This window comes from Hyla sarda, chromosome 5, assembly GCF_029499605.1.
Source record: "Hyla sarda isolate aHylSar1 chromosome 5, aHylSar1.hap1, whole genome shotgun sequence".
Lineage (NCBI taxonomy): Eukaryota > Metazoa > Chordata > Amphibia > Anura > Hylidae > Hyla > Hyla sarda.
Genome location: NC_079193.1, coordinates 182,086,570 through 182,111,574, shown reverse-complemented (window position 1 = coordinate 182,111,574; position 25,005 = coordinate 182,086,570). Strand labels below are relative to the sequence as shown.

The 25,005-nt window shown below is 41.4% G+C and overlaps 1 protein-coding gene across 2 annotated transcripts in view; it reads right to left on the bottom strand.

Annotated features, from left to right (window-relative positions):
* The window catches only part of ADAMTS16 (ADAM metallopeptidase with thrombospondin type 1 motif 16), a 263,619-nt gene that overhangs the window by 149,773 nt on the left and 88,841 nt on the right, over nt 1–25,005 (bottom strand). For both annotated transcript variants that reach the window (XM_056520819.1, XM_056520820.1), the window contains 2 exons: nt 8,925–9,078; nt 2,008–2,103 (listed from right to left, as the gene is read on the bottom strand). In XM_056520819.1, coding sequence (XP_056376794.1) covers nt 2,008–2,103; nt 8,925–9,078 — 250 coding nt within the window. The remainder of the gene's footprint in view (nt 1–2,007; nt 2,104–8,924; nt 9,079–25,005) is intronic.

Below are 25,005 nucleotides of genomic sequence, written 5' to 3'. Positions count from 1 at the left end.
CTATTCTTGTTATTTAGACAACTCTATTGCCGTTCTTTGTTGTCTTTTTATCCCCCACTTTGTTTTCCTATCTTTGCTTCTATTTCCTGTTTCTTGCTGTGCTGAAAACTACAAATCCCAGCATGCCACATGCCTTGCTGGCTTGGGGCAGCTCCTTTTTTTTTTGTTTGTTTGTTCCGCCCTTTACCCATCCTACTATTTTCCCGGGTCGGCCCCCTTATACACAGCACTTTAATATAAATCAGCCTTGGTTGGGATACACTGGCATACACACACAAAAGAGACTACAACTCCCAGCATGTGTCATTCAGGAGTCTTCAGTCCGTGGTATAACACCAGCATGCTGCCTCTGTAGTCTCCTGGGGGTTGTAGTTCACCACACCTCTGTAGGGCATACACCAGTGTTTCCCAACCAGGGTGCCTCCAGGTGTTGCAAAATTACAACTCCCAGCATGCCCTGACAGCCTTTTGGCATGCTAGGAGTTGTAGTTTTGCAACAGCTTGAGGCACACTGGTTGGGAAACACTGGTGTAACATGATGTGTATGCTGAATAGGCTAGAACAGTGTTTCGCAACCAGTGTGCCTACAGCTGTTGCAAATCTACAACTCCCAGCATGCCCAAAGTCTGTCAGGGCATGCTGGGAGTTGTAGTTTTGCAACAGCTGGAGGCACACTGGTTTGTAAACACTAGCATACACAGACAACAGGGACTACAGCTCCCAGCATGTGTCATTCAGGACTCCCCTGCTCCCCCTTCACATATAGAGATCATTCCCAGTATGAGATTTATTCCCCTGCAGTCCATACATCCCCAGCCCATGCACCTTCTCATCCTCCCCTTCAGATAACACTCTTATCTTCTCTGTGTTCCTTCTCCTGTGCAGACCTGCATCCTTAGAATACAGAGGAGGGGGAGGTGAGGTGAGGAGCTGTGTACTCAGCTGGATGAGATGAGGGGGCGTGGCTTATTTCTCATGCAGACAGAGAAAAAAAAAGCTATGACATCTTGTCCACAACAGACTCAGAACTGTGGACAAGTAAGAGAAAAGTCTCTGAACTACAGAACTTTCTGCCCATCAAACAGGTAAGAAAAACACACACATGCCGCCAAAAAACAAAACTCACAAAGAAGATGCCATATAGTCAAAAAAATTTACCACTGGAGTACCCCTTTAAGAGAGTGCTCCTAATCCCAGCTCACGACCTATATAAAAGACACCCGGTAGCCAGAAATCTTGCTGATCGACATGGAGGTTCCAGTCAATACCGACAACAGTTTAGGTTCTTATGATTTTAATGAAATCAAACATGCCTGATTCTTGTTTCCCCCAAAAGGGAAACACATTGAAATGTGTTTTTTGTGCTTTAGCGTAAGGTTGTGTGATAATGTTGTTAGTCTATTGTAGGGACATAGCTATGGATTGGATGTGGGTGCTGGATGCCAGAGGGGGTGCCAACAAGTTACACTTCCTAGGCTTAGGGTATCTGGATACATTAGATAATGAATTGTAGGTGATTTATTGACTTTGACTAAGATGATATTTTTTAAGAATGTGGCTGTTCAGGTTAAGCCTTTTTATAAACTGTGATCTCGTGAGCAGGGGATGCTCTTGGTTTATATGGAAATATTTTCATTGAGAAATCTCAGCTGGAAATATGGATGATTTTTCTTACTTCAAAAGCCTAGTAAATTGCAGTAATATTTATGTATGTGTGTATCAAATCATTCTTCTCACTGTAATGTGTTTTTTGTGTATTGTAATGAATAAACTGTGATAAATCCATACTTTTTTACATAAAGTAACATAGAATATACATATAGTATTAGAGACGTGTAGTAGTTATGTGGAATGCATATTAACTTTGGCATGTTTGTTAGATCCAGCAATAGAGAAGGCAAGAGGCATTTGCCAACAGTTGCTTCACACTGTTGACAGGATTCTTTCTCAAGTCATTCATTCCATTACTTATAGCTGAGAGGCTGCATAAGACTAATATCTTCTTACCATATCATGCCCACATGTTGTGCCTTCTGCTGCTGGCATAAATTTTGTCTCACATTTTCTTCCAATTCTGTGACACCAGAGTGCTTTACATATATCCTACATTAAAAAAAGAGAGAAATAGAAATATACAGTTTGACTCAGTACTGATAGCAAAACCAAGGGGAACAAGTCAGTTTGGTAAGAAGTTCTTTACTTAAATTTGTTGTCATGAAATTATCTAATTAGAGCTGACTGGGACAAACAAGTAAATTCCAGGTTACAGCATGTCTGCAGTGTCTTGTGCAGAGTAAAATAAAATCAGTCAGTGGCACATTTAGTGGTCCAGTTGTTGCGCACCCCCCTTGTCCCTAGAAATACCACATAACAGTCGGATAGAAAATCATTAATTTAACTTGTTTATTGTCATATGATTCCACAAAAATGACTACTATTTTTATTTGTGTCATATTTTCTCTTTCTCCCTCCTCTATTATGCACTCTACATGCTTGCAGTTCTGTATGCAGCGCCATGCGGATACCCTAACATCTATCCTTAGTAGTAATATCCAGTATTAACATAGTTTTAATGCTCAGAAAGTCCCATTCAGTTCAGCCTATTCTGTAATGGTAATGCAAAGAAAGATGAGTAAGAAATCAATCTGCCTCATAGTCCTTATCTTGAGATCTATGGCTATGAATAAATGTCCAGATTGGAATACCCCTTTATATACTAGAGACAGTTAAACGCATGAAAATTCTAGCAATGTTTGAGCAGGATACTGAAAACTCTTATGTCTCCAATACATCTGTACACATTTAAACATTTTCCCCCAGGCATATTGGGGGACATTTATCAAGGCATTTAGGTGGGACGGGACGGGGGGGGGGGGGGGATGTGAATCAGTGTCCCTGTCATTGTAAGTGAGGGTAGCCCAGGCTCCTTTGAACATACAACAGCGCCAGCGACTTTCTCTATCCCTATGTAATTTCACATTTCCCGCTGGATCCTGTGATTGGCTGGGACCGATTAGCCAATCACGGGCCCCGGCGGGAAGTTTGATATTTCAGTAGGGGGTATAGAAAAGCTGTGGTGCCGCTGTATGTTAAAAGGAGCCTGGGCTGGAATTACTCTGCAGCCGACTGGGACTCCTGCAGCCGGGCTGGGAGATGTGCATGAACTGTCCCTGCCATCCTTCAGTGCCGGGAGGGATGGCTCCTGCACATCTCCTGGCCCGGCTGCAGGTGTTCCAGGCAGCTGCAGAGTCATGCCAGCCCAGGCTCCTTTTGCTATGGCGCCACAGAGTTTACTGTATTTTCAAATTTCCAGCCGGGTCCCATTCCATGAATTTCTTTCAGTAATGGAATGCTGGGAGTTGTAATCATGTGGTGGGGGGCAGGTAAAAAGCTTGTCACTCACCCACACCGCACAACTCCCAGCATGTTCTTACTTTAAGGGCATGCTGGGAGTTGTAGTAGTGCGGCGCAAGAGATGTGCGGGCGGGTGACAATAATTGTATTAACTTATTGTTTGTGTTTTATTAGAGATGAGCGAATTTTTGAAAAATTTGATCTGGACAATTCGCCGAATTTTCTGAAAAAATTTGGCTCGCTATTAACCCCTTAAGGACGCAGGGTGTTTCCGTTTTTGCATTTTCATTTTTTCCTCATCACCTTCTAAAAATCATAACGCTTTCAATTTTCACATAAAATTCTATATGATGGCTTATTTTTTGCGCCACCAATTCTACTTTGCAGTGACATTAGTCATTTTACCCAAAAGTCCACGGCGAAACGGAAAAAAATTAATTGTGTGACAAAATTTTGGGGGCTTCCATTTCTACGCAGTGCATTTTTCTGTAAAAATAACACCTTATCTTTATTCTGTAGGTCCATACGGTTAAAATGATACATTACTTATATAGGTTGGATATTGTCGTACTTTGGACAAAAATCATAACTACATGCAGGAAAATTTATATGTTAAAAATTCTCCTCTTCTAACCCCTATAACTTTTTTATTGTTCCGCATACGGGCCGGTATGAGGGCTCATTTTTTGCGCCGTGTTCTGAAGTTTTAGCGGTACCATCTTTGTATTGATTGGACTTTTTGATCGCTTTTTATAAATTTTTTCATGATATAAAAAGTGACCGAAAACACGCTATTTTGGACTTTGGATTTTTTTGCGCATACGCCATTGACCATGCGATTTAATTAACAATATATTTTTATAGTTTGGACATTTCCGCACGCGGTGATACCACATGTTTATTTTTATTTACACAGTTTTTTTTTATGGGAAAAGGGGGTGATTCAAACCTTTATTAGGGAAGGGGTTAATGACCTTTGTTAACTTTTTTTTCCACTTTTTTTTTGCAGTGCGATAGCTCCCATAGGGAGCTATAGCACTGCACACACTGATCTCTTATGCTGATCCCTGCAAAGCCATAGCTTTGCATGGATCAGCGAGATAGGGGCTCGATTGCTCAAGCCTGTAGCTCAGGCTTGGAGCAATCAAACCCAGATCGGACGCGGCGGAGACAGGTATGGGGACCTCCACTCGTGTCCTAGCTGATCGGGACATCGCGATTTTATCGCGATGTCCCATTCAGCCCGACTGAGTTGCTGGGAAGCGTTTACTTTGATCGCCGAGTCTGAAGGGTTGATAGCGCACGGCACAACGATCGGTGCCGTGCGCTGTTAGCCCAGGGTCCCGGCTATGAATAGCAGCCGGGACCGACCTGGTGTGATGCGGGGTCATGGTGTTACCCAGTTTTAAACACCGGGCGTAGGGCGTGTGCTATGATAGTGAAACAATGCTGTTATTCAGTATGACATGTAGATTACAGGCGTTGCTATTAGAATCACTGTCACAGAGTGGCACAATGACAGAGCCTGGAGGTGGCATCAGTATGAGGAGACCATATGGCAGCAGATTGACTCAGCCTGGAGGTGGTGGCAGCATGAGGAGACCATATAGTGGCTGAATGACACAGCCTGGAGGTGGGGGAAGCATGAGGAGACCATATAGTGGCTGAATGACACAGCGTGGAGGTGGCGGCAGCATGAGGAGACCATGTAGTGGCTGAATGACCCAGCCTGGAGGTGGCAACAACCTGACGAAACCATATATTAAAGATATATTTTTAACATTTAAATTGAAGATTTCAAATAGATGAACCTAGATTTTTTTTATAAAACGTGCCAGCAGCATGAGGAGACCACATGGCGGCACAGTGACACAGCTTGGAGGTGGCAGCAGCATGATGAAACCATAATCTGGCAGAATGACACAGCCTGGAGTTGGTGGCAGCAAGAGGAGACCATATAGTGGCTGATTGACACAGTCTGGAGGTGGCGAAAGCATGAGGAGACCATATAGTGGCTGAATGACAGCCTGGAGGTGGCGGAAGCATAAGAAGAACATATGGTGGCAGAATGAGACAGCCTGGAGCTGGCATCAGCATGAGGAGAACATATGGTGTGTGAGAAGGTGAAGGGTATGGTGGTCGATGGACACTATGTGTCACCAAGGCTCCTGGCTTTGGTGAAGTAAGAGTCAGTATTATTCAGTGTCTGTACTGCGAGGCAGTCTGACACCAAGACTGTAGTATGGCTTTAAGGCCGATCCGGGGCGGCTCTTACTAGGAAGGACCAAGTGCAGGGTGGGGATCATTCCCCACAATCCAGGCCGTCTTTTGTTGGCCATAAAGCTATGCTGTTTCACCAGATGAGGGGGATTTGCTGTTTGCAGCTCACAGTGCAAGTGAAAGCTGTGAATGGAGTTCTGCTCTCTGTTTGCTCCAAGTGTGGAAGCTGCTGAACAGCCTAGCTGGAGGCTTGGAAAAGTCTTGCTTAGTGCCGCATGGCATGAACTTAGGTGCCCCCCGAGTCAGACCTGTAAGAGTATGGACGATGGCGCAGATAGGCGTCGGCCTACATAGGATGTATCTGTAGTAGGTCAGTTTGTCCCCCCTTTCAGTGAGTGTAAAAATGGCCCACATTTTGTGCTGGTAGTGAGGGTCTAATAAGGTAGAGAGCCAGAAGTCATCCTGCTGCCGAATGGTGACAATTTGTCCGTCACTACGCAAGCAACTGAGCATGCATTGTGCCATTTGTGCAAGTGACTCAGAGGGACTCCCTGCCCCTATCTCCACTGAATACTGCCACAGTGTGTCTGGGTCCTCTGTCTCGTCTTCCTCATCATCCTCTAGCTCCTCTTGCTGCTACTGCTCCTCCTCTACTGTAGTCGACCCCAGGAACCCCTGTTCCACTACCTCCCGGGAAGGTAGGCTGTAACAAAGCAGGTGGTCTACCCCGGGCACGTTTAGCTCAGACTTTCCACTTCTGCCACCATGTTTGCTGCCAACCATGCTACCACCTTGCTGGGTCAGCTGCTGCCATACGGGCTACCTGCAGCCCTCTTCTCCTGATGATGATGAAGCCCCTTCGGCACCCGGCTCCCAAGTGCGATCGGCTTCATCTTCATCGATTTGTGTCTGCACACGACTGATGTCCTCCTCAGGTTCCTCAACAGTGTCTTCTTCAGGAGACTGAACGCTCCCAACACCACCTCCCACGCCACTCTCCTCATCACTACTTGCCCACCTATTAGAGAAAGCGGTGGATTTCTTCTCCACTTCTTGGCTGGGCAGTAGCTGTTGACTGTCCTCTAGTAGATCGCCCTCACTAAATTGTGGAGCTGAACCCACAGCATACGATACTTCTGTGGGGGACGGAACAGCATAGGACAGAGACAATGGGAGGACAGTGAAGGCTCCCGGGCCATGCCAACTGAGGGTTGTGTCTTAGGAACCCACCGACTGTTGACTGGGGGTCAGATGTCACTTGTGATGAAGTGGATGACTAAGTTAACCAATCGATGAAGGCAGATGGGTTGCTGGTCAAGACACGACCACTAGCTGATACCGGGAGCTCAGGCCTCTCGCTGCAACTCCTGATGCCACTCACCCCTAGTCTGCTGCAACCTCTGCCTGATGAATTTAGACCTCTGCCACTCCTCTGTGCATGTCCTGGCACTTCTCTGCCTGACATAGTTATACACGAGCTGAGTGCGTATATGTTACACTTATGAGAGGAGGACAATAGCTCAACTACCCTTAAAACTGTATTAGACTACAGAAACAAGTGTGCATCTTTGGCTGGCCTTTCACAGTAACTAGGCCCAAATTAGTTTAATAGAAAAATATAAAAAGGACACCACTTAGGTGTACGTATAGTTTAAACTTATGAGATGAGGACGATGCGCTCCACTGCAAACTGTATAGCTACAGAAACAAGTGGGTAGCTTTGGCTGGCCTTTCACAGTAACTAGGCGAAAATTAGTTTTTTATATAGAAAACGTACACCACATAGGTGCACCTACAGTTTACACTTAGGAGAGCTGGACAATATGCTCTGCTTAAAACTGTATAAGGCTACAGAAACAAGGGTGTAGCTTTGGCTGGCCTTTCACAGTAACTGGGCCAAAATTAGTTTTTCAGGAAAAAAAACAACTTACACCACCTATGTATGCACAGGTTACACTTATGAGAGGACAATAAGCTCTCTACACAACCTGTATTAGGCACTGTAATCAGGTGACTATGGCTTTTCCTGCTCACCCTAACTGGCCCCTGTTAGCTTTAGAGTTGTTGTACAACCAACAGCAGCAGTACAGAATCGCTGTGTAGTAGAGCCCAGTACAGCATTATTAGGCACTAATAGCAGTGCTCTGCCTAACTGGCCACTTTAAACTTTAGAGTTGCTGTACATCCCACTGCAGCAATCAAGTCGCTGTGTATTGCACCCAAAAGTGAACTTTCTCTCTCTCTCTGTCAGTGCTTTTATGCAGTGATTTGGGCTTGTGGTGAATCGCTGCTGCCAAGCTGTTTTTCTGTGCAACACACACAATGCTATATCTCTCTGCAATAAAACGCTCTCTCTGAAATAAAACGCTGAAGTGACTGGCCGTAACATGGCTGCCGATTATATAGGGCTGTGACATCACAGGGGTGGCTGGCTGCTGACAGGCTGCATGCTGCATGGGATTCAGGGTCATCCCGCCTACCCGCCTTCCTAGAGTTCCTTGCCCCATGTCCTCAAATGTGGATCCGCCATTTTAGATGCCCTGGAGCCTGGACCGCACTAAATAGAGTTTAATGAAACAATTTGTGCGATCAAATTGCGGCGATATTCGGTTTCGTTGCAAAGCAAATTTTTCCTGAAATTCTTAACAAATTCGGATTTGTCAGATTTAATTTGCTCATCCCTCAATTTTTTTTTCGAAGTTCAAATTTTTATTAAGGTTTAGCATCTGTATAGACAATAGACAGCAAACATCAAACATTAAGTCGTTGTCTATGGTTGGGTCAGGTCCGCTAAGGTCTGATCCAGTTTTGGTGGTGGACAGTAGACATTACGATATTACTAACACGAAATGGAACTTGTTTAGAGGTCGGGGTTCTGGCTGCTAATCAAACAATAAACCAGGCAGAAGAGAGTATGTGAGTTAGTCAGAACCAAAAAAAAAAATAATAATAATATAAACACAGATTGTGGAATCGAATAGATAACAATGGCAAGTGGGTAGTCTGGCGGTAAAGCATTCCCGTGTAGTCTCATCCCTCATTTTTATGATAACCTGTAGACAAGGCCACATAGCTAAACTATAGGCCAGAAATACTTTTTGGCAAACTACAAGCAAGGTAAGCTTTCTTTTATAGTAATTATACTATAAGTATATGGTATATGGGAGAGCAGATCATGCGACTTTATTTGCTACTTTATTAGCCTGATACCACCAGATCTAGCAATACAACATGTTTCCTATAAGCATTGCAATGTGTTTTGGCATGGTGCAGAATTACAATAGATAAAAACCACACCAAAACTTTTTTTTTTTTTTTAGCATTTATAGTACTGCCTACATTCCCCTTACCTTTTTAAAGTCCAGCATACAGAGCTTGGCCTTTTCTCCAAATTGCCACTTGCACTGTGTGTTGGCATCATACAATTCTCCCGGAAGCTTTTCAGGGTATTTATATTCCTTCCCCGGTTTAGGATCATCAGCCAGGCAAATGGCTTGAGAAGAACTGCGAGACATAAAACAGTTAATAATGCCAAAAAGATTTCTTTAGTGAAAGTACATAGGTTTCTTATACATTGTCTTCCATAAAACCAAAACTTTTTTTTGGCTGTACATGTCTGTTACTGTGCTACTCAAGAGACTCTCTAATCTCTCTAATCCAGTGTTTCCCTAATCCAGTGTTTCAACTGTTGCAAAAATACAACTCTCAGCATGCTCTAATCTGTCAGATACCCAAAAATTTAGGATGCTGCTTTGAACTAAAATGTCCTTTTTTTTTAATACTTTTTAACCTGTGATTTTTTTTGTGTCCTTTGCATCTAATAACTTATTCACAACCATAATAAGTAATAAAAATATTTAAAAAAAAAACAGGAAAACATTAACCCTTTCCCGCAAATGGACGTTTATGTCCGGAAAATTAAAAAGTTATAGGAGTCAAAAGTGGACAATTTTAAACAAACAAATTTTGGTGCATGTAGTTATACTTATTTTATACAAGTAGTAAAAGTAAATAAAACCTATATCAATTAGGTATCTTTGTAACCATATGGACCTAAAAAATTAAGTGCACTGCATAGAATCGGAAGCCCACAAAATTTTATATGGTGGATTTTTTTTAAATATTGCATCACAACTATTTTGCAATTGATTAATGGTATTACAATGTAAAATTGGTGTTGCACAAAACAAGCCCTTATATGGGTCTGTAGGTGAAAAATTTAAAGTGTTATGATTTTTAGAAGGTGAGGAGGAAAAAACAAAAGTGCAAATAGGAAAAATGGCCCGACTTTGTGTTGACCTCTTTAACCAGAACAGAGACTTCAGGACATCTCCACTATGCCTTATGTGTCTTCTCTTGCTTTCTTTATCTCTTCATGATCTGCATTCAGTTCTGCACTTTGCTTCCAATTATTCACTGTTATAAGAATGTTTGATGACTTTTCTGAGAGGAAGCGGCATCCTTTAGCTACAGTGATCCATATCAAATGCTATGCCTGTCTTTTCTGCCTTATGTAGTGGGTGAGTTTTCCAGTGAATCCTGGGAACATTGTATGCTATTGTGTTATTTTTGCCTTCCTTACCCATGTATATGGGACTTTATTGAGGGTCTTCATTTTTAAATATTCATGTTTTTTCTTACTTATAATGAGTGATACATTAATACCCTTAGTTATATTGCTTGTTTGTTATGTCTTCATTTCTTTTCATATGTAACTTTACATTTCCAATGGATACCATTTCTTTACTTTTTGTCTTGAAAAACTTAACAAAATGAAAATAAAATGCTATGCCTGCTACCCTAGTAGTTTTACCCTTTTTAATAAGGTAAAACATGAATTTGCAGTGTACAGCAGGTCTTCAGCTGAACCACATGTCCATTGGTACAGAGTATATTCGTCATCTATACATTGTACAACACTGACTAATTCATCCATGGGGAAAGAATAAATGTGGGAAATACGGTATTGAAGAAACAGATCATTGAGCTATTTCACTTACAATTCAACTCAGATTACAAATAAAAGTCACTTAAGAGCCACATATTTATACAATGTAATAGCTTTCCTTGTACAAATTAGTCTAGTTGACTGGCTTTTCCAAGCAAATGAAGTCATTTTATTGGCTGAAAATGTGCAAGGAGGCATTATGTGTTTGATTAGAATAAAGTAACCATTTCCATTTCCAGTTCTGTCACCTCCTAATATTTCAATGGTACCAGACTGCATAGGTCACAATGACAATAGGAAAAGCTTTGTGGAAAATGTATTTAACCTTGTGCAAAGGAACAGTGAAGCAGTTGCCCATAGCAACCAATCAGATTGCTAATTTAGTTTTTTGTTTTATAAAGGCCTCTGATAAATAAAACCTAGCATCTAATTGGTTGTATGGGCAACTACACAAGGTTTGATAAATCTCCCCTACATGTGTAAAATAAAACATGTGAACCATGCAGCGTTTACCTATTGAATTTTAACCCCTTCACGACCCCTCGAATTTTAATTTGTGGCTTTTGTTTTGTTCCTCCTCGCCTCGACCGATAACTTTTTTCTTTTTCTATATTAGGGCTTTTTTTTTTGTGGGACAAGTTGTACTTTTCATTGACATACTTTATTTTTATCCTATAATGTATTACGAAGACAGATAAAAAAATATGTAGTGAAAAAGTGAAAGAATTATGGAATTGTGCAATTTTGTAGGGAAATCATTTTTTATGAGTTTTAAATACAGTAAAATTGATGGGCAGACTGTATTCTATGACTTAATATGATTCCATTATGGGAAATAAATCCTTAACTTCTTATCTGGTCTCAGCGCTTCCATTGATCCCGCTCTGCTACCTGAAGATTGCTTGTTTTTATCGTGATTCTATTTCAGCGGGACGAAGCTGCAGAGACCCTTTGATGATACACCCTGTTCCATTGTTGTACTTGGTTGGAGTACAACTTCATGTGGTAAGCGCAATTCACACTTAGCGTTACCAACTCACCTTTGGTGTTACACTACGGAGCGCATCCGTTTGTGCTTTTTTTTATTTCAGTTTTAATATGATTCCAGTGAATCATATGTTAAGTTTCATGGTTAAATAGTTTTTTAGAAAAGATGAAAAAAAAAATTCTGTTCATTGCCATATTCTGACTCATATACGTTTTTGTTTTTTTTCCAACAACAGAACTGTGTTAGGGATTATTTTTTATGCCATGAGCTGTTGTTTATAACAATACTACTTGTGTACGTTTGACTTTTTGATCACTTTTTATTACATTTTTTCTTGGATGTGAACAAATCAGCAGTTTGTGTGTTTGGATTGTTTTTGTGTTTACGTTGCTGACCATGTGGGATCAAGAATGTAATAATTTAATAGTTCAAACAATTACACATGGTGTGTAACTATTTTTTTTACAGTTTTTATTTGGAAAATGAGAAAAGGGGGATTATTAACAATTTTATTATGGAAGTTTTTATATTTTCAAAACTTTTTTACTTTTCTTTCACATTTTTTACCCGTGCCGATAATACCCCAACAGTCTGACCCAAAGCCCCCCTCCCCACGTGAACGTGTGGGATCTCTGCCGAGGGAGATTATAAATATTTATTAGAGGGCAATAAGTCCCTGCCAGAGCTGACTGGCATCAGCCTATCCTGCTTTTCTATTCAGAACACATAAACACTAGGGGAACCAAGCATTCACATGTATGGTGTTTGCCCGACAGCCACTAATGTGTATGGCAACCTTTAGTATCTTCTGGTTTTAACCCAATGCCGTTTCCTGTATCACTGTGCACTTTCTAGGGCCAGATCGCTGGCCTTAGGAAGTGCTTGCTGACGTGTGAAATGGCAGTTGACTGGTATCGCTTCTGCAATCCATGGACTGGTAAGTGCTGCTGTGATTGGTTGCTGTGGGAAAATCACTCCACTTTTACTCTCACATAGTTTGATAAAACAGACAAAAGGAAGAGGGTCTAATGGCAGAGACCAACTTAGGTCTTTCAACTGAGACCAACATTATGTATGATGCTCCTCCTGTGAACAATTTAACAGGACTGGTACTCAGTGATACAGTTGTTTCGTTATTATCTAAGGGCTTCAGTTACTGTATTCCTGAACAGTTCAGTCTCACTGATTTTGAGATCGACCTGTTGAAATCTGAAAAAGTGTTTTTTGAATAAAAGTTTTCAAGATGATCAGAAAACAGGTGAAATTCCAGCTGTGGTGGGCCCTGTAGATTTTAGTGTTTTGGGAGAAATGATAGATGAGGAGACGGTCTGCCTAGCAGATTTGGCAGAATTGATCAATGTACAGTTAGAAGCCTTAAGACAACTGACTGACAGCTCCACCTACCGCAATCTCAGTCATAATCCTACCCTTAAGTACAAAACAGGTTTACAATCTCAGACAATTTGTTGAGAGAGGTAACATCTCCAAACGTACTGCTGACAGACTGTTGCTGATCCACCCCAGATTCCTTTGTTAGTATTTTCTTTCTAAAATACATAAGACTCTAGACTCTAGAGTCTTATGTATTTTAGGAAGAAAATACTAACACAGTCTAGAGTCACCTCCGGGAAGACCAATTGTTTCTGGGGTGGGTTCGGTAACAGAATGTCTCTCCAGGTATGTGGGTTGGCTTCTCCGCTCCCTGTTAAAGTAAGTGCTGTTCTTATAAAAGGACACCAACAAATTTTTGTTGGCATTGGAAGGTGTTTACTGGCAGGAAGGTTGTCTCTTGGTGTCTATTGACGTCGAGAGTCTTTATGCCAGAATACCCAAGCATAAGGGCACAGATTGCATCAGGGACATTCTCAAAGATACTGATAAGAGTAATGATTTCACTGATTTTGTTTGTGAAGCTCTTCTCTTTATTCTCAACCATAATACTTTTGATGAGACTTGGTATACCCAAGTGAACGGTAAGGGGATGGGCATGCCGGTGGCATGCACATTTGCCAATTTACAATTTATTTTTGTCTTCTTTTGAGCAACATTTTGTGTTTTTAACCATAAATCCATTTTTTAAATTTCTCCGTTGCTTTTTCAGATATATCGACGATATCTTCATTCTCTGGAGTGGCACAGTCCAAGAGTTTGAGGATTTTGTCACCTATCTGAAGTCTCCCAATGACTATAACATAAGGTTCACACACAAAATCAGTGATTCCACTTTAGACTTCCTTGACATACAGGTATGTGTTGTGGACGGTCAGCTAATTACAAAAGGCTTTAGAAAACATACTGTGTCCAACACCCTCTTACATCTCAGAAGCTACCATCCAGATCATATAGAAAGAGCCATCCCTTATAGCCAACTGCTTAGGCTAAGACGCATTAACAGTGATGATAATATTTTTTTAGAACAAGCTTTGGAGCCTATTATGCGCCTGAAAAAAAAAGAGGTTATCCTGAGGATTTACTTTATCAGTTCCTGGCCTAAGTTAAGGATCACAATCGTAATGATCTACTTTTGAAATGCAAAAAACCTGCAAAAAAATCCAGTAGCAGCCCTGAAAATAGAAAATAAAAGCAAGAGAACTCACAAGTTTCTCCTGTTACAGGTGTGGAGTGCTTCTGCTTCTCGTTCATGTATAGTCCAGTTGCGAGTATTATAAAAAAAAAGCCATACACAAAAATTGGCCTTTAATCCAAAAAGATCCTACAATTGGAGATGCCAGATTGGTGAGACCCATCATAACTTTTAGAAAAAGCAAACGTTTACACGATGAGCTCACCAGCAGTTGCTTTAAAAGTTTATGTTCTGGGAATTGGTTGTCTAAATCCACGTTGAGCGGTAATTACAAGTACGGTTCTTGTAATTGGTGCTCCCACTTTTGCCCATGTAAGCAGGTGATGCTAGGAGGTGTAGACTTCAAGATCAATTACTTCAGGATCCCATGTTCAGGTGGGAGAAAGTTCTAGAAGGTCACCCATGGCTGAAGCAATTAACAATCAACTGTTTTCCTTAGCATTAAGACCCTGCCACTAAAATTTTTCTACACTTTTGTGACATTTAAAAAGGTGTTCTTTTTTTTTTTTTTTATGACAGTTATGACAGTCCGCAACAAAAAAACTGTAAAAGTGTCATGAACAGGGGAGTAGGGAGAAGTGAGCCCTAAAGCTGTACCTATAAACCACTCTCCCTGCCTACTTGCCCATCTGCCCTAAATGACGGATCGACAACTTGGAGCTGGTCCCTTCCTTCCACAAAAGGGCATGGGCGTACGAGTAAAAAAAAATAAAAAACAACTGTACATGTTGGGAAACAAGTCAGGAACATAATGGAACCAACAAACAGATATGTAAATACAAACAAGGCAGGATATCACATAATAACATACAGTTCAGAAACCGGAATCAAGATTAACGCCAGATATGATTATATGAACTACATATGAGGATAAGTTTACAGCAGACAAAACAAGGAGATGCAGGGGATGAACACTAAATGGGTCAGGAAATCAAGAGCACTGTTCACACTGGACTCAGAACAAGAAACACACTAGACAACCCACTCCAAGCATAGAGGGGCATCAATACCAAAGCAAAATAAGCTCCTAGCCAGCGGGCACTCTCCACCAAGGGATCAAGATACTGGACTAGGAAGAAAAAAAAATCCTAAATACAAGCATGGGTACAGGCAGAAGACTCACTCCTAGATAGACAGATTAGTACAAGGCTCAGAACAGGATTCTATCCTCGGAGTTGCAGGATCAAACAAGGTCAAAACAGGACTGACAAAACTCACAGTGTGAATACAGACTAAGTTAGCATAAAGCAAATGCAGAAAGTACATACACAAATAATAAAACCCAACAAATGTACTTAAACAGGTTAAAATCTATATATCAAACAGGACAGATATCCATGGTTAAAGCTCAGTATATGTGCACAGACAGACATAGTAAACATAATGCCAACATGGCCAGAATTCAGGTCTAACAACCAGCCCAGAACAGCACCTGAAGAGGTATTATATATCCTCCCAGTGCTTAAAGGGTACCTCTCATCAAATAAACTTTTGATATATTTTAGATTAATGAATGTTGAATAACTTTCCAATAGCATGTTAATGAAAAATATGCTTCTTTCTATTGTATTTTTCCTGATCAGTCCTGTCAGCAAGCATTTCTGACTCATGCTGGAGTCCTCAACACTCAGAGCTGCCAGCCTACTTTGTTCACAGCCAAACAGGCTGTGAACAAAGCAGGCTGGCAGCTCTGAGTGTTCTCCTTTGTGAACAAAGCAGACTGGCAGCTCGTAGTGTTTAGGACTCCAGCATGAGTCTGAAATGCTTGCTGACAGGACTGGTAGGGAGACCCCTAGTGGTCATTTCTTCAAAATGGAAAATTAAATAGAAAGAAGCATATTTTTTAATAACATGCAATTGTAAAGTTATTCTGCATACATTAATCTATAATATATCACAAGTTTTTTTGATGAGAGGTACCCTTTAAGTCAAGAAGGTTATCTCTTCCCATCCCAGGGAGAATTCACCAAAACTTTTGAGACACAAACCTAATATCTGAACAGGACCCAAAGCACCAAAGCAGAAAATACAAAATACAGATAAACAGACATTACAAAAAGGGTCTGAAAATTTTCAAAATGCACTGTGTTGCACTACACATACTGTATTTGTGTATTGTATGTTTTTGTATAATCATGCATATTTTTTTTAATGATTAATGACAAAACTATGTTTCAGATTTTTAAACATACTTTGTGCATTTTTGTTTTTCTTTAGTGTAAATGAGTATATCTATGCTTGGTATGTTTATTGAATTGGAAAACATGGAAGTGTTAGTATTTTGGCAAGATATGCTTATTTTAGTCTGGCTTCACATTTGGGAGATCTGCGTTTCCAAACATTTAATTTGGAAATGTTCTCCCTGTTCTTTGAGTTTATTTCTAGTTTTTATAAATAAAAAAAAACCAATAAAAAAAACACCCTGCTTCGCAAATTTATTTGAGTATTGTATCTCAATATTATCTGAAGACAGCATAACACAATTGTGTTAATAGTTTGGAGCTAGGTGTTGACTTCTTGAACCCTACTTTCTTACATTTTGGTGGTGCACCTCTTTTGAGATATATAGATAAAACAGACAGACAGATAACTTTTAGCTATAGTTGAATATGAGTATTTTATTAGTGTTGGCAGTCTTTTTTATTATATATTTATCAATGGGTGAACCTTATTACATTAGAGATACATTGTTTTCTAATAAAAATAAGGGAAATTTCAGGAAATAAAATCCAAGAAAGTACTGGAAATGACAAATGCATGAACAGCTGGGTAACCAACATTAGCTCTGGAAGATTTCTAATATATGTGAGTTCAGTGGGAACCTTTCTATGTGTAAAGTGAAAAGAAACTTGTATAAGCATGTTTTGTCATCTCTATAGTTACAGGAAAAAGAATTGTGATGGTTTTTGTCAGGACTATTGTTCCCATACTATACAGGGGGCAGCAAACATGGAGATACAATACAAATGTTACACATACTGGACTAAGGTGATTCATAATCTAGGTTCAATGCTTTGCACATGTAAGACCTGCAATGATGAATGAAATCTAAACAGTTGGAATGTGTCAGGAGCCTATTGCTTATCAGTTTACGGCATATACTGTAGAACACACTGTTTGTACTTTTCTAGTCTTCAGAGTTAACACTGACATAGTATGTTCACAAAGGCTGAATTGATGTTCATTTAAATGCTCTGAACTAGAACTGAAACTCCCTTGGGGGACTTCTATGTTGCGATTGCTTTTAGGGTGACATTCTTTTACTCAATACATTCTTAATATTCTGTGGATAAACAAAATATTATTTATCCACAGAACTCCCACTAATCATGAGAATGGGGATGTCTTTAGGATGTCACTATGGGAAAATCCTTTAATACAGTAAATGTCTGATTTCTAGCCTTAACATATGCTCACAATCTTGGATAATGTGAAGGTCTGATTGCTGGTATCTCCAATATTCAGCAGAAAGAAGGAGCCATAGTGAACTAATGCACAAAAAAAAAAAAAAAAGAAAGAAACGCAGATATACTAAAATGCAATGCACACCTCAGTATCAGTATCAATTTTTTTCTGCCACATATATAATTTACAAATTAGGTTGAAGTTTTGGATGGGTCGAGCAATGTTATTAGCTATTATTTATGTACATGTGCCCACTTGTGGGTGGTTATATTCTCCCCTCGTGTTTTGTAGGAGCTTTTAATTGTTTTTAATTGTATTGTGTCTTTTTCTATCCATGCATTTTTGTATATTATTTGCTAATAAAGATTAATATTACATTCAGAATATTGTTGTTACCGATGTGTATGGCTATTGGGATAGATTGCTCTGCACCCTGATATGTACTCTCTGATATAGAGGTTGAGCCCCCATATTCTTGTGTTTGGTTGTAGTAAACTAATAAGCGCTGAAGCATCTGTCATGGTTTACACTGGCACATTGGTTTGCTCATTTAGTGAATGATGAGCTGCCGTACCAGGCATAGCCACACTTGTATGTATGAATGTAGGTGCAAACAATGAACTCATTCTGCTGATTCGCATGGGCCCTGGGAGCTGGATTCCTGCCGAACAAACAATGATGAGCCTTCAATAAGGTAACCTTGCTCATATTGATAAAGTTTTTTAAACCCGACAATTATATCTGGAGTGACCAACAATCTTATGTGTATGGGGGTGTCCCAACTCACCCTCGACAGATGAAGTCAAATAAAAGAAAGATCAGGCATGCTACTGTTGCAACGCCATATCCTTTTGTTTTCATGAAAGATAAGCTGACACCAGATGTGTCTGACAGCAGCTTATTTCCCTCTCCATACTGAGAGCACATGCATGATTGGCTGAACCTAATGTGCATGTATAGGGGAAGAACTGGAGGAATAGCTGTTTGCCAAACAAGTGTTATGACAACAGCTATTGAAGGTGTGGTAAATAATATAAATGTGGTATGGAATCCCTGGCAGCCAGCTCTCCTTTCATCTGCACTGAGCATACCTCTGTTAGTTTGCTAGTGTGCCATAATGTTCCTGAATTTGTATTTAAACAGCTGAAACCATGTTACGGAGCAGATAACTGTTCATCAAGTCAACTTCCACAGTTACTAGATTATGTATATGCTGGTTGTGTTATTTTGCTCTAGGGAACTACATTTTTCCAGGAACGCTGGGCAAACATCTGTTTACACAGCTTACTGATGTTTTAATACCATTTCCTTCAATCAGTAACATTGTGAAATGAGAAATTGATAGTGTTCCTGTAGCTAACAACATAGTAGGCGCAATATCCTCCCTGTCACCGAGCAAATGGTCAATAAAAAGAGACTTGTAATAGGCGCTATAAAACAATCAAATACTTAAGCAAAGTATTTCAGGCATTGCATGGTATGTTTTAAGACCCTGGGAATAATGTAGAGGGGATTATTTTCCCCAAATGCCTTAGAGCTAGTTTGTGAGTTGAAAAGCACATCATGCTACCTCTATCACAAGCACTAAGAATTTTCTCACCTAGCTTTTAGATACAATTTAAATTTTTTTTATTTGATTTTAATAGGGGGTAAATTGTTTGCGCCTAAAATAAAACTGCCACTGCTCTAGTCCTACTGCTCCTCTGGTGCTAGGCCTACTGTAATATGTTACGCACATTGTTTACCAATCACTGTCAGCAGTCAGGTCCCATACATTCAAGAAGTGATCCCTGGGCCAGTGACTGGCTGCAGCCTCACATGAACAACATGTCATCATTGTTGGCATGATGGGGACTTATGGTGGAACTTTTTTTTTTTTTTTTTGGTACTATAGTCCATTTCCAATCCTGGAAAATGTTTTTAAAGCGCAACTGTCATGGATATTGTACCCCCCCCCCCCCCAAGGCTAATAACATGATAGTATAGATGATAACACTTGTAATGCAGCTATACTTTTGGCTGCTCTATATCACTCTTTATCAGCAGGAAAATAGTTTTATTGTGCGGTCAGCAACAGACGGATAGGCGTGGCTGGGGATCGTAATGCCCCACGTCCGTCACGCTTATCCCCTGTAAGTGAGCGCTGGGACCGCTGTGTGATTGACACACAGATCCATTGACACACACAGTGCCCGTACTCCTCTTCTCCTAATGCCGGAGACGCGCTGCTTCTGCTTTCACTACAGGCAGAGAGAAAGCGCTCACTCCCATTGTTTGCCACCAGCTCAGTGCGCCTGTGCAGTGCTAGAGGCAGGGAGCGAGCTCTCTGCCTCTAGTGAAAGCAGAAGCAGCGCGTCTCTGGCACCAGAAGAAAGAAAAGGAGAACGGGCACTGTATATCATAAAGGTGCACATAATATGTAAAGACTCAGTGGAGTCACGCCGGCCCGTACATCATGAACATCGGGGGTGGGGATGTGTGTGTCAATCACACAGCGGTCCCAGCGCTCACAGGGGATAGGCGTGACGGAGGTGGGAGACCTAATAATTATGTATAAATATATCAGGGGGCAGTACAGAGATCTCTCCCACGATCCATTTATACCCAGGACTGTATTTATAACAAGGGGGCATCCTCTATGTTTAGAGGAAAGAAGGTTTCTATACCAGCACAGACGGGGGTTCTTTACTGTAAGAGCAGTGAGACTGTGGAATTCTCTGCCTGAGGAGGGGGTCATGGTGAACTCTGTAAAAGAGTTCAAAGGGGTCTGGATGCATTTTTGGAGAATAATAACATTGCTGGTTATGTATACTAGATTTATAGGGACAGAATGTTGATCCAGGGATTTATTCTGACTGCCATATTGGAGTCGGGAAGGAATTTTTACCTCTAGTATGAGAGTTTTTGCCTTCCCCTGGATCAACTCAGTAGGGACTTATTAGGGTTATAGGTTGAACTTGATGGACTCTGGTCTTTTTTCAACCTTATGAACTATGTTACTATGTTGCTATGAGGTGGGGCATTACATCTATCCGTCTGTTGCTGAGCGCATGATAAAACTATTTTCCTGCTGATAAAGTGTGATAAAGAGCAGCCAAAAGTATAGCTGCATTACAAGTATCATCATCTATACTATCAGGTTATTAGTCTGGGGGGGGGGGGTACAATATCCATGACAGTTGCACTTTAAATGGGCACTCTCATTAAAACTAATTTTTGCTGTTGCACTTATTATGGTAAATAAAAAAATCTTTCTAAAGTACTTTGTTTAAAAAAAATAAAGTTTTCTATGTTCTATTTGTGCTTAAAAAAGCTGCCACTAGGTGTCTCCCTACTTGTCCAGAGCACATTTCCCCCCCCCCATCTCTTGCACAGACTTTGGACTCCTGCTGGCCTGGCAGAAGTCCAAAATCAGGAAATGTTGAGGGGTGTGTTTGCAACCTTATCCAATCAGAGCTCATCTCACACACTGAAATGCTCTGGGCTGTGTGTAGCAGAGTGAGGGAGGAAGTTCTCCCCTCTATGGCTTCAGAGTTTTTGAATCTGACTGAGCAGAAAATACAGAGCAATATCAAGGTGGAAAACTAACAAATAATAAAAAAATAAAAAAGGCAGGGGAGGATTATCATTATAGGGGCAGTGAACTAGGAGGATTATAAAGTTTAACAAGATCATGAAAGGTACTCTTTAAATTAAAGGGGTATTTCAGCTGAGACCCCCAGTGATCTCCATGCATCACCATGCATTCTCTACTGGGCTACTGCTGCATGTCATGTTTAGTAAGCTAAATCATGCTAAAGTCATGCAAAATAACATGCATCTCATGGAACCCTGATGGACCCCATTCAAAGTGAATAGGACCTGTCCTTATCTATTGGTGTCTGTTGTCACAACCTTTGTCCCAGACCATTATCAGTGTGTATAATGGAGCTCCCGAAAGGAGCTCGCTAATGATGATGTGAACATAGCCCAACACAATCAATTACAATTAGAGATAATATAAGTAACTGAACATAACTTAAAGGGGTACTCTGGCCCAAAGACATCTTATCCCCTATCCAAAAGATAGTGGATAAGATGCCTGATCGTGGGGGTCCCGCCGCTGGGGATGCCGCAATCTTTCATGCAGCACCCCGCTATCATCAGCCTCTGGAGCAAACATTGTCTGATGAATCACGATCACGGGGCCGGAGTATCGTGATGTCACGGCTCCGACCCCGTATGATGTCATGCTCAGCCCCCCAATGCAAGCCTACGGGAGGGGGCATGACGGCTGTCACATCCCCTCCTATAAGCTTGCATTGAGGGGACGGAGCATGACGCCACACGGGGACGGAACCGTGACATCACAATGTTCGATCTGGAGGCTGATGATAGTGGGATGATGCATGAAAGATTGCAGGGGTCCCCAGCGGCAGGACCCCCACGATCAGGCATCTTATCCCCTATCCCTTATAGGGGACAAGATGTCTTAGGGCCGGAGTACCCCTTTAATAGACTCATACCATAGGACAACATAACAATATACATAATAATTACTCCATAAACTGACTGGCTGGTCTATCCTATAATACTCTTCTGTCATGGAGCCCAAGGTGAAACACAGTATTTAATTTATTTATGAGTTATGGTGGATACACACACTAGATAAAAGTTGGTGGATTAACCCCTTAAGGACTCAGCCCATGTTGGCCTTAAGGACATGGCCAATTTTCATTTTTATAAACCTACAAAGACATCTGCCCAAGCGCAGGACAAAACTGTTAAGGTGATTCATTTATCCTCACAGACACTCACACCAGATCAGGAAATGGTATTATCTTTGGGGCTGACATTTTGCCCAGCGAAAGGCCCAGATTACAGTATTTCACAATGGTTAAAGATCTGTTTCTGTTTGCTAGGAAAATCCTACTTAAAAAACATTTTTCTAAAAATTCTGTCTCCCATATGTTCACAGCAGCAGAGGAATTGGAAGCGCTCCGCACATTAGAGGCATTGTCAGGAACCGGACTGGTTTGCAGGTAGTGGATCCTCTGTGCTAGTGAGGCGATGACATGGGCCGTACCAGGGGACCGGTTCTAAGAAGTTTCTGGTTTTCACCAGAGCCCACCGCAAAGCGGGATGGACTTGCTGCGGCGGTAACTCCCAAGTCGTATCCCCCGATAGCGACTCAACCTCACTAACAGCTGAGATAGGCGTAGTACACAAGGACAAGATGGAGGCAAGGTCGGACGTAGCAAGAGGTCAAGGCAGGCGGCAAAGGTTCATAGTCAGGGGCAACGGCAAGGGTCTGGATACACAGGCTAGGGATACACAAAACACTTTCTCAGGCCACTAGGGCAACAAGATCCGGCAAGGACAGGAAGGGGAAGTGGGTTTTTATATGTTTTAAACTGATTGGGCCAGGCACCAATTAGTGGTGCACTGGCCCTTTAAATTTCACAGAGCCGGCACGCGCACGCCCTAGATAGCGCGCGCCGGGAGGGCAGTGAAGGAGGATGTGGTGGTTAAGAGACCTGGGACGCGGTCCGTGAGCGGGCACATCCCGTCCCACGGATCACGTCCCCACTGGTGGGAGTGGAGCAGCGCCCGCGGTCAGCGGCGCTGACCGGAGCGCTGAAAGCAGGGAGACGCCGTGAGCGCTCCAGGGATGCAGCGGGACCCGGAGCGCTTGGCGTTACAGGCATTACTTCTGGAACAGGAGGAGCCAATTGAGGGTAAGTTCCCCAGAGACATCAGCAAAAAATCGACTGCATTTCCCCCTCTAACCTTGAGTCCAGCTGTGGAAATTTTTGTTAGATCTATGATTGAGGAATTTGAGAATATATCTCAACAAAAACGACATGACGATCTCACAGTGGGACAAAGAAAAGCATTGGGAGAGTTGAAGAAGATGAAAGGAATAGTCTTTAAACCTGCAGACAAAGGGGGAAACGTGGTGCTGTGGCCAGTTGAAAAGTATGAGGCGGAGGCTTTCCGCCAGTTGAATGATTCTAACTGTTATTCCAGATTGGGCAGCAACCCCCTCACACTGTTCCAAGTACAACTATTTGATATTTTGGACCAGGCCTTTGAGGTTAATATAATTAATAAAAAAATATAGGATGGTTTGAAAGTTCAATTCCCGATAGTCCCCACGCTATATTTCTTACGCAAGGTCCACAAGAACCTTCAGGACCCACCAGAGATACCACTTGTCTCAGGGGGGGGCAGGTTATGTGAACCTGTTCCTCAATTTTTGGATTATTACTTACAACCCTGTGTTCGTGACCTGCCCTCTTATATCAGGGACTCCACAGAGGTGTTGCAAAGACTTGAAGGAATTACCCTAGAAAAAAAACACACATTTGGTTGCATTGATCACACACATGGGCTAAATAAGTCATTATTTTTTTGCAGATGAGGGGACTGGATCCCCATCTTTTAGAGCTGTTGGTGACCTTACTGGAGTTTGTACTTCACAAAAACTTTTCACTTTTAAGGACCGGTTCTTCCTGCAAAAAGGAGGCATGGCAATGGGCGCGAAATGCGCACCTTCCTATGCTAATCTTTTCCTTGGACACTGGGAACGTGAAAATATACTCACCTATGACACCTCAGAAGATGGACAATTGATCACATGGATGTGCTTCATCGATGACATTCTGTTTATATGGCAAGGTACGGAACAATCTCTACTTTCTTTTTTGAAAAAATTAAACTCAAACAACTTGAACATCAAATTGACTCATACTATTAGTAGGAATTACATTGATTTTCTTGATCTTAGAATCTCCAACAACTCAGATGGGCATTTACTAACTGCAATACACAGGAAAGACACTAGGGTCAATTCTGTGCTACATGTCAAGTCTTGCCATCCACCCCACTCTATCAAAGCTGTACTATATGGACAGTTTTTAAGAGCAAGGAGGATTTTTAATAAGGAAGAAGAATTTAAGAAGCAGGCATTTGATTTAGGAAACAGATTTTCACAACAGGGGTCTTCAACTAGGATTTCACAACAGGGGTATTCAACTAGGATTTCACAACAGGGTTATTCAACTAGGATGGTATCGGAGCAAAACAACAACAGTGAGCTCGGCTACTGATTCCTAAAAACAAACCTAAAAATAATGAATCAGAAGAGGTTAGAATGATTACAGACTACCACACAGGCTGGTATAACATGATGGACTCCATGAAAAAATTCCGGCCTATACTCAAACAAGATCATGAATAATGAATCAGAAGAGGTTAGAATGATTACAGACTACCACACAGGCTGGTATAACATGATGGACTCCATGAAAAAATTCCGGCCTATACTCAAACAAGATCATGATTTAAGAAAACTTTTACCAAATCAACCATTACTTACAGCCCGACGCAATAAATCTTTGAGAGACATACTTGTAAAAAGTCATTATGTATCCCCTAAGTCTAATTTCATTGTTTCCTCAAAAGGTCCGAAATGGGAATCAGTACCATGTGGTAATTGCTCCATCTGTCCCCAAATGCTCCGGA